The sequence below is a fragment of the Narcine bancroftii genome, chromosome 8, assembly GCF_036971445.1.
Source record: "Narcine bancroftii isolate sNarBan1 chromosome 8, sNarBan1.hap1, whole genome shotgun sequence".
NCBI classification, from domain to species: Eukaryota; Metazoa; Chordata; class Chondrichthyes; order Torpediniformes; family Narcinidae; genus Narcine; species Narcine bancroftii.
Window position 1 is genome coordinate 154,027,868 of NC_091476.1, and position 15,050 is coordinate 154,042,917.

Genomic DNA, 15,050 nt, shown 5'->3' on the forward strand with positions numbered 1-15,050 from the left:
GAAATTTTCCACCAACTACTTGCCAAATCCTTCAGTCCTTTCTCTCTTCGAGAACAGATGTGCATGTTCTGAGTCCAGGAGCATAGGATGGACTTTCATGGGAACTAAATCCACATCCTCTTGCTTCTAACTTCTTCATTCTTTAATCAATGATCCATTAACTTTCACTACACTCTACAAAGTGGCCAGATCATCCTTGTCATACTCCACCACAACCACAAAAATCTCAAATGTAGTCACTCCTTTTCCAAAGAAATTATTCACACTTTCCATTAAAACTGAAATCTAAGAATCATATTCCCTAATTCACCCAGATCTTCAAGACCCACAGAATTTGACCAGGTTCCACAAATTCCATGTTGCTTTTGAATAATAGTATAAACACTGATCGTAGCACCCACGGCCACAACTCATCCTACTTCCAGAACATCCTTTCCTTAAACAGCATGCAGATGGCTACATGATCTTATTAAATAACAGTGTAACCACTCTTCTATAGGTTGCACTCTAAACCTAAAATCAACAGTGTGCACAAAAGGTAAGTACACAAGTTTACCCAGCCCCATCCAAAAGCATGCATACAAGATTAGGCTTGGGGCATGTGCGAACGTTGTCCATGATGGGGGGTGTGCACCTCCGGAAGCGAGTAAAAACGCACAGGAAAGCTGGAGAAAATCAAACAGTCTTGCAGAGATTGGAGAAGGTAAAGATATATTAACAACATTTCATCAGTTGAAATGTTGATAATCTATATATATTTTGCAGATAATTATAAAAGCAACATTCTGATTACACAATGCTTTAGAATCTCCAGAGGATGTGAAATGCATTTTATAAATTCCAATTCTTTCTTTCATGGGGAGTACAAATTATCTGGTCACATTTAACTGGTGGCCTTGGGTTACTCACCCTCCAGAAGTACTTTCTGCTTATGTTCTTTGGGACATTGTCTTTGGTGTAGATATCCCCAACCAATGGCCCAAAGCGTGTCCCTTGGGGGATGTATTCTTTGCTCATTACTCCAATCACCTGCAAGTCAAGAGAGAAAGGCTCAGTCAGAGATCACTCAGTCCTCCCAGATTCCCATGTAGACAATCAAAAAGAACCAACAAAAAAAAAGACATTGCATATCAGAATCAAAATTAGAATTTATTGCCACAGAATTTATTGTTTTGCAGCAGCAAATGTTACTATAAACTTATACTTCAAAAATAAATAAATAAATAATGCAAGAAAATAGGATTGAAAACTTGGCTGAATGGCCTCAACAACAACCTTGCACTCAATGTCACCAAAACTAAAGAGCTGATGGTTAACTTCAAGATAGGAAAGTCAGAGCAGTACAATCCAGTGATCATTGAGGGATCAGAGGTAGAGAGGGTGAGCAAATTCAATGATTTTGCACACCTTCTTCAGACAACGATCCTGTTAGATCACATCAATGGGGTGAGGGAAATTTCAGTGATCCTCTCTGCCACTCTTAAGGACCTGTGGATTGTCCTCCGATCTGTTTCTCGGCAACAACCTTACCATACTGTGATGCAGCCAGTCAGGATGCTATCAACAGATCTTCTGTAGAAGGTAAACATAATGGTGTCCAGTAGCCTTGCCCGCTTCAGTCTTCTCAGGAAGTGCAGTCGCTGTTGTGCCTTCCTGACAAGTGAGAAGATGTTGTGAGACCTAATGACAGGTCGTTAGTTAAATGAATTCCAAGGAATTTGGTGCTCTCCATTCTTGATGCGTAGTGGAGGGTGGCCATTTCTGGTCCTCCTGAAGTCCACGATCATCTCCATCATTTTGTCCACTTTGAGACTCAGGTTGTTACTCTCGCACTATATGACGAAACTTGGACAGATTAGAAGAATGGGTGAAGAAATGACAAATGAAATATAATGTTGTAACATGTATGATCATGCACTTTGGTAGAAGAAATAAAGGGCAGATTATTTTCTAAATGGGAAAGCGACCTAAATGGGAGTCCTCGTGCAGGATTCCCTGAATGTAAACTTGCAGGTTGAAGCAGTGGTGAAGAAGGCAAATGCAATGCTGGAATTCATTTCAAATGGAATAAAATATAAGAGGTTTTATGAGGCACTATTGAGACCTCATGTGAGCAGTTTTGGATTCCTTATTTAAGAAAGTATGTGCTGATGTTAGCGAGGGTTCATAGGGATTTATGAGGATGATTCTAGGAAACAAAGGTTTATCATATGAGGAACATTTGATGGCTCATGGCCTGTACTCGTTGGAACTTAGGAGAATGAGGGAAAATCTTATTGAAATATTTCAAATGAAGAAAGGCATGTACAGAGTAGATGTAAAGGTGTAATTTTCAATGGTGGGACAGTCTATAATACAACGTCAGGATTGAACAGAAGTGCAGAGGAATTTTTCAGCCAGAAGGCGTGAATCTGTGAAATTGGTTCTCACAGGCAGTTGTGGAAGCCAACATTAGCTGTATTTAAGAGTGGTTGATTAGCTCTTGATTAGCCAGGACATCAAAAGTTATCGGGAGAAGGCTGGGCAATGGGGTTGTGGAAAAATAGATCAGCTCATGATTGAATAATGGGGCAGATTTGATGGGCTGATTAGCCTATTTCTACACATGTCTTATGGTCTTTGCCTGCTGTGCTGTATTTACTCAGGGAATAACACTTGCCATAGATTAAGAGCAGGAGTTTGTATATTGGAAGCACCTCATAATGACAATGAAATTCTCGCCAACACAGAGGTCCTGCCATCTGAGAGAATTAAAAAGGATGGATACTAGAACATAAAACAGGGAATAACTCTCCACAGATGCACGGAACAATCATTAATCAGGTACATTCTGTACTTTCAATTTGTCCTCACAGATTTAAAATTGCCAAGTCCACTGAGCCCACAATGTTTCAATCGTCAAGGTTGGAGATGCGGATGAGGTGTGTGGAAATCAATTGATGAGATTAAGTCTCCATGAATAGCTGCCCTTGTATCACTTTTAAAAAAACAATTACAGATATGCTCCAAGACAAGTAAAAAAGTACATTTCATCCAAATAAAAATTAAAATGAGTACTGTATATTGCTTTTCTTGACTGATTGCTTTGGGATATAGACTATATATTATCAGGGAGGCTTTGAAAAGCTATTAGCAAGAATAACTAAGGTGTGAAGAATGTACAAGGAATCTTTTGCTTTATACATAAAGCCATGGAGTACAAAAGCAAAGAATTTTTGGTAACCTTTTTACATCACAGTTTGTCTCAGCTGAAATGTGTCTCTATTGAAAACCACAATAGAGTTTCCTAGGATACATCCAGGAAGAAGAGCCAAGCTTTTTTATTGAATATTTTATTTTTCATTTTCCATCAGTAAACAAGGAGATAACATCACTGACTGTTACCGAATATATCAATATCACCAGCAATCTCCCCTTCCCCTCCCCCCCCAAAAAAACAAGGGAAAGACAGGGAAAATGAAAAAAAAGAAAGAAAAAAAGAGGCTGGATGTGGTGTTGGCACTTCCAGTAAGTGTCCATTGAGGCTGTGGAGCCACCCCCTTATATAATTACTTTTATTAATCCATCTATTGGTAGATCTCAGTAAATCTTTTATTAATTGGGGTGTGGCTACAGCTATGCTCCTGTGTATGTCAGATGTGGTTCCCATATTTTAGCAAAGGTGCTCTGTTGGTTTCTAAGATTATACGTATTTTTTTCCATGGGAATATAGCTACGCATCTCAGTAATCCACTCAGTAATAAGAAGAGGGGAGTCAGATTTCCAGATCATTGGTATGCATTTTTTTGCTGTGGACAAGAGATAAATACGAATTGAATGTGGAACTTGGTTAATTTGTAGCTTATGTTCGTAAGGTTCCCCAAGTAGGTAGGTGGAAAGGTTACTACCTTCGTTATTCTGTTTCGTATGTCAGCCAAATCCTGCCAAAATGGGGCTACCTTTGCGCAGGACCAGGTTACATGAACGAAAGTTCCCTGCTCCACTCCACACCTGAAGCACGTCTCCAGCACCTCTGGTTTTTTCCTTGTGAATCTTTTGTAGTGTGAGGTAGAGCTGGTGCAGAAAGTTGTATTAAACCAGTCTGTATCCTGAATTAATAACTGTTGTCACATTGTCTCTACACCAATCCGGCCAACATCTCTCATCAATTGTGATGCCTAGGTCTGACTCCCATCTCTCTCTTAATCTTTGTAGCCCCTACTTGGGGCTTTCACCTTTGTGATGCCTAGGTCTGACTCCCATCTCTCTCTTAATCTTTGTAGCCCCTACTTGGGGCTTTCACCTTAGAGTATGGAGTAGATTCTTGATATAAATTTGGGTGCGTTCTCAAGACACAGCAACCCTTCAACCTTACTAGGTGTAGGCGGGATCCCTTAGAAATGATCTTAATTGGAGACAACAGTGAAATCGTACTTACCCTTTAGCTGCTCGAAGGACATAAGCTGTCTCCCTCATATGTCAGATCCCCTGCCGATGCCAAATCTCCAGGATTTTATTGCCATGTTCATGGGCATAATTCATTATGAGTCAGTGGTGCCTTTGGTGATATTTCCACTTTCTCTCCAATACATTCATTGATCTCATGCCAGATTTTAATTGGCTGTTTCAGTATGGGGTTATCCATTTTTTTTGCTAGTAATTTGGCATCCTTCATCGTCCTCTCCCCCATTGAATGCAATCCCACTTGCACCAGATGGTGGTTTCCCCTCCTCAAAGAAGGATGCAAGGTACCTCGACTGAGCTGCGAGATAATATTTCTTAAAATCAAGCAACCTTAGCACCCCCACCCCCCCAAGCTGTAGTCCCGTGTCAGTTTTTTCGGGGCTATTCTGGGTTTTTTTCCATTCCAAATGAATTTCCTTATGTTATCATTCAGCGCCTTTAAAAAAAGATTGTGGCAATGGAATTGGCAAAGACTGGAAGAGGTATTGGAGTCCCAGCATCACCTATTAAAGTGAAGGGCAGATCTCTCCATCTCATTAAGTCACCTTCAATCTTCTCCAGCATAAGGGTGTAGTTGAGTTTATATATATTTTCCAGGTTACCATCAATCTTGATTCCTAGGTATTTCACAGCTCCTGCATGCAAACTGTATTTCACAGTTCCTGCATCGAAACTGAAATGACCATTTCTTTGATATTCTTCGTGGTCAAATTTATTCAGCGGCATGATATTGCTTTTTTTCTCTGTTGGCTTCATAGCCCGATATTGTACCACAGTCCTCCACTGTGGTAAGTAACTTTGGCATAGACCCAGCCGGGTCAGTCAGGTACAAAACAACGTGTCATCTGCCAGTAGATTTATCCTGTGCTAACGCTGACCCATTTTGAATCCCTTTATCACTGGATCTTTCCTGATGGCCTCTTCCAATGGTACAATTGCTAAGATGAACAGCCTGGAGGCAGAGGACAGCCATGCCTGCTGGACCTACTGAAGGGGAATGCTGGTGATATTTGTCCATTCATATTGACTTTTGCCCGTGGTTTGTCATGCAGTGTTCTTATCTAATTAGCAAACATTTGTCCCATTCCAAAATTTTCCAAAACTTTAAACAAAAATGGCCATTCTCTCCAATCAAAGGCTTTTTCTGCATTTAGCAAAACTCTCATACTTGGATCATGTTTTGCCTATGCCAAATGTATAATGTTAAATAGACTGCTCAAGTTGTTAGCAGAGTGCCTCTTCCTGATGAAGCCCATTTGATCTGGATCTATCAACTTGAGAAGATACCAACCCAACATACTGACCAGTGTCTTGGCTATTATTTTGTAATCTGTATTTATTAGTGAGATAGGTCTGTATGAGGACAGCTTCAACGGGTCCTTGTTCTTTTTAGGTATCGCCACAATGATGGCTGTTGAAAAAGATTAGGGGAAAGTCTGCGTCTCCACTGCCTGGTTCACTACACCCATTAACAATGGTGTCAATAGGTTTTTGAATTCCTTACAAAACTCAGGGGGGAAGCCATCCTCTCCCAAAGACTTATTTGTTTGTAATATTCACAAGGCCTGTTTGATTTCCTCACTGGAAAATGGGGCATCTAATTCCTTCCGGTTCTTCTGGGCCAATTGAGGCAACTCAATCCCCGTCAAGGACTTCTCAATTTTATTTACATCTCTTGGCACCTTGGATTTATATAATTTCTCATAATAAGTTTTAAAGGTGTCACTTATTTCTCTTGGATTGTAATGTTACCGAGCCCAGTCCCGATTGAACCGCATTAATCGTCCTTGAAGTTTCCTCTGCTTTCAGTTGCTTGCCAAAATTTAGTGTTTTTTCACCTAGTTCATAATATCTTTGCTTGGATCACAAGAATGTGTTTTCCACTCTGTATGTTTGCAGAGTGTTGTACTTAACTTTCTTATTTTCCAATTCCCAATATTTCTCATTCAATTCCAAGTTTTGATATTATTTTTCCAGTGTTGTGATTTCCTGTTCCGATGTCTCCACCTTAGTCAAGGGTTTTTTAAAATACTTTCAGTATACAAAATTATTTGGCCCTTTAGATAGGCCTTTAGTGTGTCCCAGAGTTTAAAAATTATTATTAGTTGAGGGGCAATTGGTTTCACAAAACAGCAATTTGACTCTTATAAAAGTATGAAAGTCTGGGTTTTTCAACATCGTAGCATTAAGGTACCACCTATAAGCATTTGCCTCTTTTTCAGGGATCCAGTGTACAAAGAACTCCACAGAGTCCTTCCCTTCCTCCCCCTCTTTCAGACTCAGTAGTCTAATGTTCTTGTGCTGATTATGGTTTTCTAGATAATCTATCTTATCAATCAGATGGGTTTTTTTTGACGACCCATGCATTGGCTGTGATTTTCAGTCTTTCTTGTCTATCTTAGATGTCCTCCATCTTGCCTTTCAGGAATCTGACTTGATTTGTCATAGCCCCAATTGAAGTCTTCAGGTTGAGCAGACCCTCAGAAACCTCTTTCAGTCTGGTGTCCAGTCGTGGCTCCAGACCTCCAATCTGGGTCGCCAGCAACCGCACCATTGCCAGAACATCTTGGTCAGGCGAGCCCGACATCACAGCCTTCATGCTCATGCCTTCAGCACTAGGCCCTGCTAGCAATGCGGGAGCCTGCGGGTCACTAGCATCGAGCGAGTTTTCAATCGATGTTTCTGCCACTTTTAGCAGGTCTCGATCTTCTGTCGCCTGCTTCTTGCTTTTCCTGATCATCTTACTTCAGCGTGGGTAAGTTTAAGTTCTATTTATAAATGTTATTTTCTTTGTTTAGAGGCTTTCAGGCAGGAGCTCTCTGAGCATGTTCTTTCAGCTTCTCAGCATCACGTGACTTCCCATGAAGAATCAAGCTTATCGATAAAGATTAAATATGTTGTCTCAGTTCTCTTTTAGAACCATATAACCATATACAGCACAGAACAGGCCAGTTTGGACCTATTAGTCCATGCCGGAACAAATCCCCACCCTCCTAGTCCCACTGACCAGCACCTGGTCCATATCCCTCTAATCCTCTCCCCTCTATGTAAAGTAGTACAAAATACATGGCAGCCATAAGTGAATACAAGTTCATTTTTTAACTTAGATTCACTGTTCATAGATTCCCTTACTCCTCTAGTCTACAGTGAACACTTAATCCTCTTCTCCAGATGATCAGGACCAAGAACATCCACACCTGTTCCACAGAAGATAAATGGATGCTAAATTCTCCAATGAGACAAGCAACTGGACAGAAATTCTGTGTGATTGGAATGGCCATTACATTTGTAAAAGGTGAGGTAAGAACTTGTGCCCAAGTAGGTTTCAGCTTCTTTGCACAGGCAAATTGAAGCAGCAGTCCTACTTAGTCCTTAACTTAAGCGATTCTGGAAGTTAAATGCATTGCTAAAACCTGCAACTCCATAAACAATCTTCCATAAATCTTGGACATTAAAAAATTGGGAACTATGAACATTACTCAATTTTCACCTGGGCAGCAGAAGGAGGAGATTCAACACCAAAACTGGGCAGAGCATAAATGAGGCATTAAAAAGTAATTTTCAACTGCTTTGGACATTTTAATGACACAAAGTTGCAAAGTTGCATTTGTAAATTGACAGACAAGAATCATCCAATTAACAGAAAGATTGTTCACATTTTAGACAGAAGGTAAATAGGTAAATGGTAAAAACACACATAAATGCTGGAGGAACTCCAGCGGTCTTGCAGCGTCCATAGGTGGTAAAAGATATGTTACCAACGTTTCAGGCCTGAGCCCTTCTTCCTTGGGCACTTCAATACCGACTAAGTTCTTCCAGCTTTTCTGGATGCTTTTATTGCAAGCTCAGCATCTGCGGACATTTGTGTTTCACACAGGTTGGAAAATGGTATGATTTTTAGTGGGAATTGTGGGGGAGGGATAGTTAGCAGGAGGAGATCATATGATGAAACACCATAAATTCATCCAGGCAAACCTGGTAACTCTAATCACATCAGGGAGTGACATCATCATTTAATTAAAAGGAAAAAGACATAATGTGGTGGAAACAAAGGAATGGAGCTGAGTCACAATCTTAGCATTGTTGCTCCACAGACAGAGCTCCTGAATGAGCAAACATTCCCCTTTTTAAAGTCGGGAAATTTGCTACCATAAACCTAAATCAAAACCAGGGCCATCAGATAATGAACTCATAGAGGAGAGAAAGGAAAGAAAAAAATATGGATGTACTTCAATACCTCATCTCACAACTTCAGGATATCCTAAAATTCTTTACAATCCATAAGTATTTTGGATGAAAGACTGCAAGGATTCCAACATTGTAAAGTAGGGAGAGGTTGATTGTTTTGAGGAAGATTCCAGTATTTCTCATGTACACCTCGGTAGGTGGAGACTCAAAAGGTAAACTCCTGTTTCAACCTTGACGTTCAATGGCAATACCAGGACTTACCGTATGTCTTCACCATCTGCATCCTGGGAGTCATTTCTGAGCAGAAATTTAACTGCACAACCACATAAGCATATTTGCTACAAAGGATAGGTGTGACTCGCCACACACATACGATTGTTACAAAAGTTGGGTGTAACTGACTTCCCCTCCATCTACACCGAGAGGGCAAAAGCATGGTGAAATATTCCCCACTTGCATAATGGGTGTAGTTCCAATAAGTCACTAGAAGCTCAACATCATCAAGGTCAAAGCAAAATTCAAGATTCAACTTTTTATCATAGTATTAAGTGTCATATTACATGAAATTTCTTTTTACCTGCTGCAAGGCAGACAGATTTGTCACTGGCAGGAATTGCCTAAGCACCTCTTTCAGTCAGACTTACAGAGAGAGAGAAGCAAAAGAGAGGACCCCCCCCCCCCCTCCCACCACAGATGTCACTGAGCGTCCATAGATTCGCCTCCAGCACTTCCTCAGTCCCCTCAGCCACATAGAGACCAGCCCCAAATTATTGGCAGCCCAAGATCCAGATCCGAACCTCTGACATGGTCAGGAACCCTTCAGTGCCCTTGGCACCTCTTCGACCGGATATTGATGGGCATGCCTTCCAAAATGGGCTTTGGGGAAGGAATCCGGAATTGGATTAAACTGCTCTGCACAGACATCTATAGAGCAGTTCAAATCAATGGGTGGGAAAAAGATAGCTTTCCCATCATGTCTGGAGTTAAGCAAGGCTTCCCATTATCTCCAGTTTTATTTGTGTACTGCATAGAGCCCTTTGTCGAATCAGGAAGGAAGGACGGGAGCCTAATTGGAATGACACTGCCAGGCAGCGGAGGCACTCAGGTCAATGTCTCCCTGTATATGGATAGTCATTGCCTGCTATTCAGATACATGATCAGTCTGGAGACTGACCAGCATATGTGGGCATTTTGAATCTGCATCCAGCGCCATGGTGAACCAGAAAAAAGACAGAGGTACGTGACTGAGGCATGTGAAACGTGAAATGTGTCCAGACCCCCTCTCCAAAGAGCACTGTCCCATGATTAACTCAGTAGAGAAATAAGAGGTGAAGCGAGGTAAGGAACAGAAAGATTTGCTGGATGACTGCATGGCTAAAGAGATTGTGCAGGCGGCAGGGATTCAAGTTCTTGGATCACCGGGATGTCTTCTGGTGCGGAGGAGACCGATACAAGAGGGACATGTTGTATCTGAACTAGATGGCAGGGAGATTTGGTAATGCTGCTCAGGTGTTTTAAACTAGATTGGCAAGGGAAGTTGGGTCCAGAGTAGAGATGAGGCAGATGGTAGTGCTGCTAGAACTGCTGTTATGGCAGTACTGTTGCTGGTCCGGACTCAGGAGAGTGAAGAGTGGAGACACAGCGCTGCACTGAAGAGTCCAACAGCCCGGTTCTAATGCTGGCAACTCTGAACAGGCACTAAATGGCCTGTTAGGGGAGCCGATGGTGTTTTTAAACTAAAACCCTGGAACCATGGGTCTGTACCCAAGATGGCGATGCCTGTGCTCTGCAGCAGCTATGAAGGGTTGCAGATTCCAGAGAGCAGCGGACTGGGGCAGGGTACCAGAAACAGGGAGAACACCCTCTCCTCACCCCCCGATGGGAAGTCAGAGGAGACAATCCTACAGGATGGTGACCATGAGAAGCTCAGCGGCTGAGGGACCCACACAGGCTGGGGATGACTTGCGGTCAGGAGACCTGCACTGGCTATGGGCAGCTGTAGACTGGTTCATGGGAACTAGATATCAGAGTCGGGATTCAAGAGGGTGCTGAGGGAAGAAGGGCTTTTGAAGGGCCTCAGGTGCTGAAGGCTTACTGATCATGTCGGAAGTTTGGATCTGGAACTCAGATTGAACAGGAGTCTGTGTGGTAGCAGAGGCTGTGGGAGCACGGGATGTGAAGCCATAAACACTCAATGACTCTGAAGGGACTTGCTTTTGCTTCTCTTTCTCGTGAACTGTAAAGGACGTCGGGCAATATCATTGACTCTTTGTCTACCTATGGGCAGGCAGAAGGCAAATTCATGTAATATTACATGTTCTGTACTATTACATGACAATAAAGGAATATTGAATATTGACGTTTCATAGACAGGACAAGCAGGCACATGGCAAAAAAAGAGGAACTATTGTTGGTTTAAATTGCATTTATTTCAATGCACAAAGATTAACAGGTAAAGCAGAATAACTCAGGGTGTGGTTAGGCTTGGGAGACTGGGACATTATAGTCATAACAAATGTGGCTGGGAGAAGGACAAGGAGTGCAGCTCAATGAAACACGGTACAGATGTGCATGATCAAGGCACAGGGAAATGTTGCCTGGGATGTCTTTTTGATGAGTTAAGATGACAGTCATTAGGATATCTTGGGGATAATCAAGTGGGGCTACATGGGTAGAAGCAAGAAATTAATAATTACTTTGATGGGACTGGTGCAGCGGGAGCCCCACGTGTACAGCAGAATTGCGCACAGCCCCAACAGTTAAGCAAGCACATTACCAGAGCGCATAGCCTCCAACGTTATCCCAGCCCTCCAGCTGCAGGTCAGGCACCAGCAATTAGAAAAAGTGCACAAATAAGAGCCCGTGCTTTTTATGGCACCCGACACCCAAGGCTGGAAAGTGACGTCACTACCGCATCCCAGAAGGCTCAGCGTGAAACATGCAGTGGGAACTATAAAAGCTGTGGTTAAGCACAATAAAGGAACTGATTCCTGACTCTACTGTCTCCAGTGTCATTTATTGCCACTTGCGTAAGGTAATGACATCAGATAGGCCACTACATTATGTAGTAGGTTCCCCAATAGTCAATGGGAATTGAAGGACCAGATGTATAGTGAGATCATAGACAACTGTAAGAATAATTGGGTGGTATTGCTGGGAGATTTTAACTTTCCTAATATTGGCTGGATGTGTGGATGGCTATGAGCTGGGTGAGGGTCAATGGGACTAAGTAGGAGAAGGTGTTTGGCATGGACTAGAATGGCCGAACTGGCCCATTTTTGTGCTGCAATTGTTATATGGTTATAAGAGTTCAGGGACAGCCTGTACCTGTGAATGTGAGGGCAACGCTGGCAAGTTTAGGGAACCCTGGTCGATGAGAGATATTGAAGCTCTGGTCAAGAAAATGGAGGAGGCATACATCAGATTTAAGTAATCTGGATGAAATGTATTTCTCATTGTGTTTTAAAAGTGTACCAGTACGCTTAACAGGGACTTACAGGCAGGGTAAGGAAAATACCTTGAAGAGCTCAGGCCTGAAACATCATTAACATATCTTTATCTCCTTTGGACACTGCGAGATATGAAGAGTTCCTCCAGCATTTCTATGTTGTTACCACAATCACAGCATCTGCAAACTTTCGTGTTTCACAGGTAAAATCCCACAATATTTTTTGGTATATTAGGAGTAAAAAAGTGTCTGGGAAGCGAATTAGTCTGTTAAAGATCAACAAGATTGTCTTTGCTTGCAACCGCAGATAAGTGAGATTTTTAAAAAAATTATTTAATATAAAACTACTTAACAAACGTATCACAATATTTCAAACTTAATCCAAATGCATGTGGTATTTTATATATATAAAACAAACAAAAAAAATGAATGAATGAAATACCTCCTCTAAATCCAACCACCCCCACACCCTCTTCCTCCAACCCCCTACAAACTAAAAAAAAGGAGAAAAATAAAAGGGACAAGAAAACCACCACAGCAGAATTTCACTTTTCAATATTTTTAAACTTTTATATATTTTCATAGAGACCGATAGGAGAAAGGGAATGTTCGAAATTCATTTAATACCAACAATTTGTAAATATCAGCTCCATATTTCACAAAAAATTATGATCTTTATCTCTTAAATTGTAAGTAATTTTCTCAAGTGGAATCCAACTCCAAACTTCTGCATGCCATCTGTCCATTCCCAGATCAGTATCCGACTTCCAAATTACAGCAATACTTTTTCTAGCTATTTTAAAGCAATATTTCTCATCAGTCTTTATTGAAAAGATCCTGAGAGATAGGGAATTAAAGCAAACACGTTTCAAAATCCTGGACCTCGTACAAATTACAAGGGAGGAGAAAGTACCAGAAGTGCAGTAAGGTGAACCTGAAGAGAATTTATTTTCACTCAGTGGGTAGTCAGTTTCGAGAAAAATCTGCCAGGTGAAGCTGTAGTAGTGTGTACAATTATATTATTCTAAAAGCATGGACAGGAAAGACCTACAAGGATATGGACAAATACAGGCAAATGGAACCTTCCCAATGGTTGGCATGGATGAGTTAGGCCAAAGGACCTGTTCCATGCTGTATACCTCATGACCACATTCCTGTTCTCTCCTCATTACTCTCAATGTCCATTATGTCTCTTCCTCAAATATACTGTATTGAACAATTTGGAAGAGAGGAATTTCCTCAGGTTCACCACCTTCTGAAGATTTCTCCTCTTCTTAATCTTAAATATCTTCACCCCCATATTCTGAAACTATGCTCTTGATAAGAAAACATTCTGTGTTTGCAGTCAGTTGAGCTATGTCAAAAATTTCTACATTTCAATTGGATCTCCAAACTCTGTGGAATATAGACCTAGTTGACCTAGTCGCTTCTCATATGAGAGTGTTGCCATTGTAGGAATCAGTCCAATAAACTTTTGTTGTACTTCCTGGATAGCAAGTGCAGCTTTTTTGAGATAAAGCCAACAGAACTGCATGCAATACACCAGGTATGGTCTCTCCAAGGCCCTGTATAATTGTAGTGTACAACTCTTGGGCATCCAGATCCCTTTGTCTATCAACAATTCTCAGTCCATCATCATATATGCAATACCTACCTTTTTATTTTCCATTCCATGGATAACATCACATTTATCCACATATTATTACATCTGTCATCTATTTACCCATTCATTTACTTATTGTCCAACTCCAAAATTGTTTATGCCCATTTCAGCTACATAAGGATAGGAAAATAAAAAGTGACTCATTCGGATTTAATCTTCTCCCAACAATGAACAGGAGCTAAGATGGTAGACGTTGATACATAGAATTTTATCACCATGTACAGTATTGGCTACATATCCAGAGTAAAGCTTTCATCTCCCATCAGTCACTTCCTCTGCACTATTCCATCAAAAATTCCCCAGGTGGTTACAACAAAATCAATTATTCTAAGGTGCTGTACAGAGATGAACTGGAAATATACATGATGCTTTGGCAAAAAATTAGGTCAAATGATCATTTAACAAAGAGGAATGATAAAGACACAAAGGGGACGGTTGCTGGATTGTACTTTTTTTTTGTTAAAGGAAATGTACTTTTAAAAATTAACATTATCAACTTTTTTTGAATGAAGATGGTGGCGCCGCCAGAGCTGCTGTAGCTTGCCACTGGCGCGGATGTGCTGGGAGCGAGGGAGTGGAGATGCAATGCTCCCATAGGGTCCAGCCGCCAAGTCGACTGCCATAGGCTCTGCACGGGCTTTGAATGGCCCATTGAGGGAGCCAACGGTGATTTTAGTTGAAATCCCGCAACCGCGATTCTGCGCCCAAGATGGTGGTACCTACTCATCGGCAGCAGCTACATGGGGCTGCAGATTCCAGAGAAGCAGAGAACTGGAGCAGGGCACCAGAGAACAGGAAGATCACCCACTGTCTGAGAGGGAGAAGCGGAGGAGACGACCTGCAGGGACGGTGACCACGGTGGTGGACCAGTGAAGGGGCTCTGTGGCTGAGGGACCAGTGCATGCGGTGGGCTGCTGGCGACCTGAGGCGAGGAACCCGTGAAAGCTGAGGGTGGCTGGAGACTGCTGTCGGGAGCCTTGTGCGGGTCTGCGGACTCCTGAAGACTGGCTCAAACTGACTGAAGCGTTACCAGGTATCAGAACGGGGATGCAAGGAGGTGCCAAGGATGCTGGAGGGTCCCTGACTGTGTCAGAGGTTTGGATCTGGAGCTCGGGTCACCAATGGTTTGGTCTGGGCTCTGTTTGGCTGCAGGGGCAAAAGAAGTGCAGGGGCAAAAGAAGACAAATCTACGGACATTCAGTGACTCTGGGTGAACTCTCTTTTGCTTCTCTCTCTCTGACTGTAAGTCAGACTGAAAGAGGCACTTAGGCAATTCCTGCCGGCGGCAAATCTGTCTGCCTTGCAACT

At 42.0% G+C, this 15,050-nt stretch overlaps 1 protein-coding gene across 4 annotated transcripts in view; it reads right to left on the reverse strand.

The window, feature by feature from the left end:
• LOC138741402 (PR domain zinc finger protein 1-like) overlaps positions 1–15,050 on the reverse strand; it is a 163,707-nt gene that overhangs the window by 27,180 nt on the left and 121,477 nt on the right. For all 4 annotated transcript variants that reach the window (XM_069895430.1, XM_069895429.1, XM_069895428.1 and 1 more), the window contains one exon: positions 910–1,029. In XM_069895430.1, the coding sequence (XP_069751531.1) occupies positions 910–1,029 (120 nt within the window). The remainder of the gene's footprint in view (positions 1–909; positions 1,030–15,050) is intronic.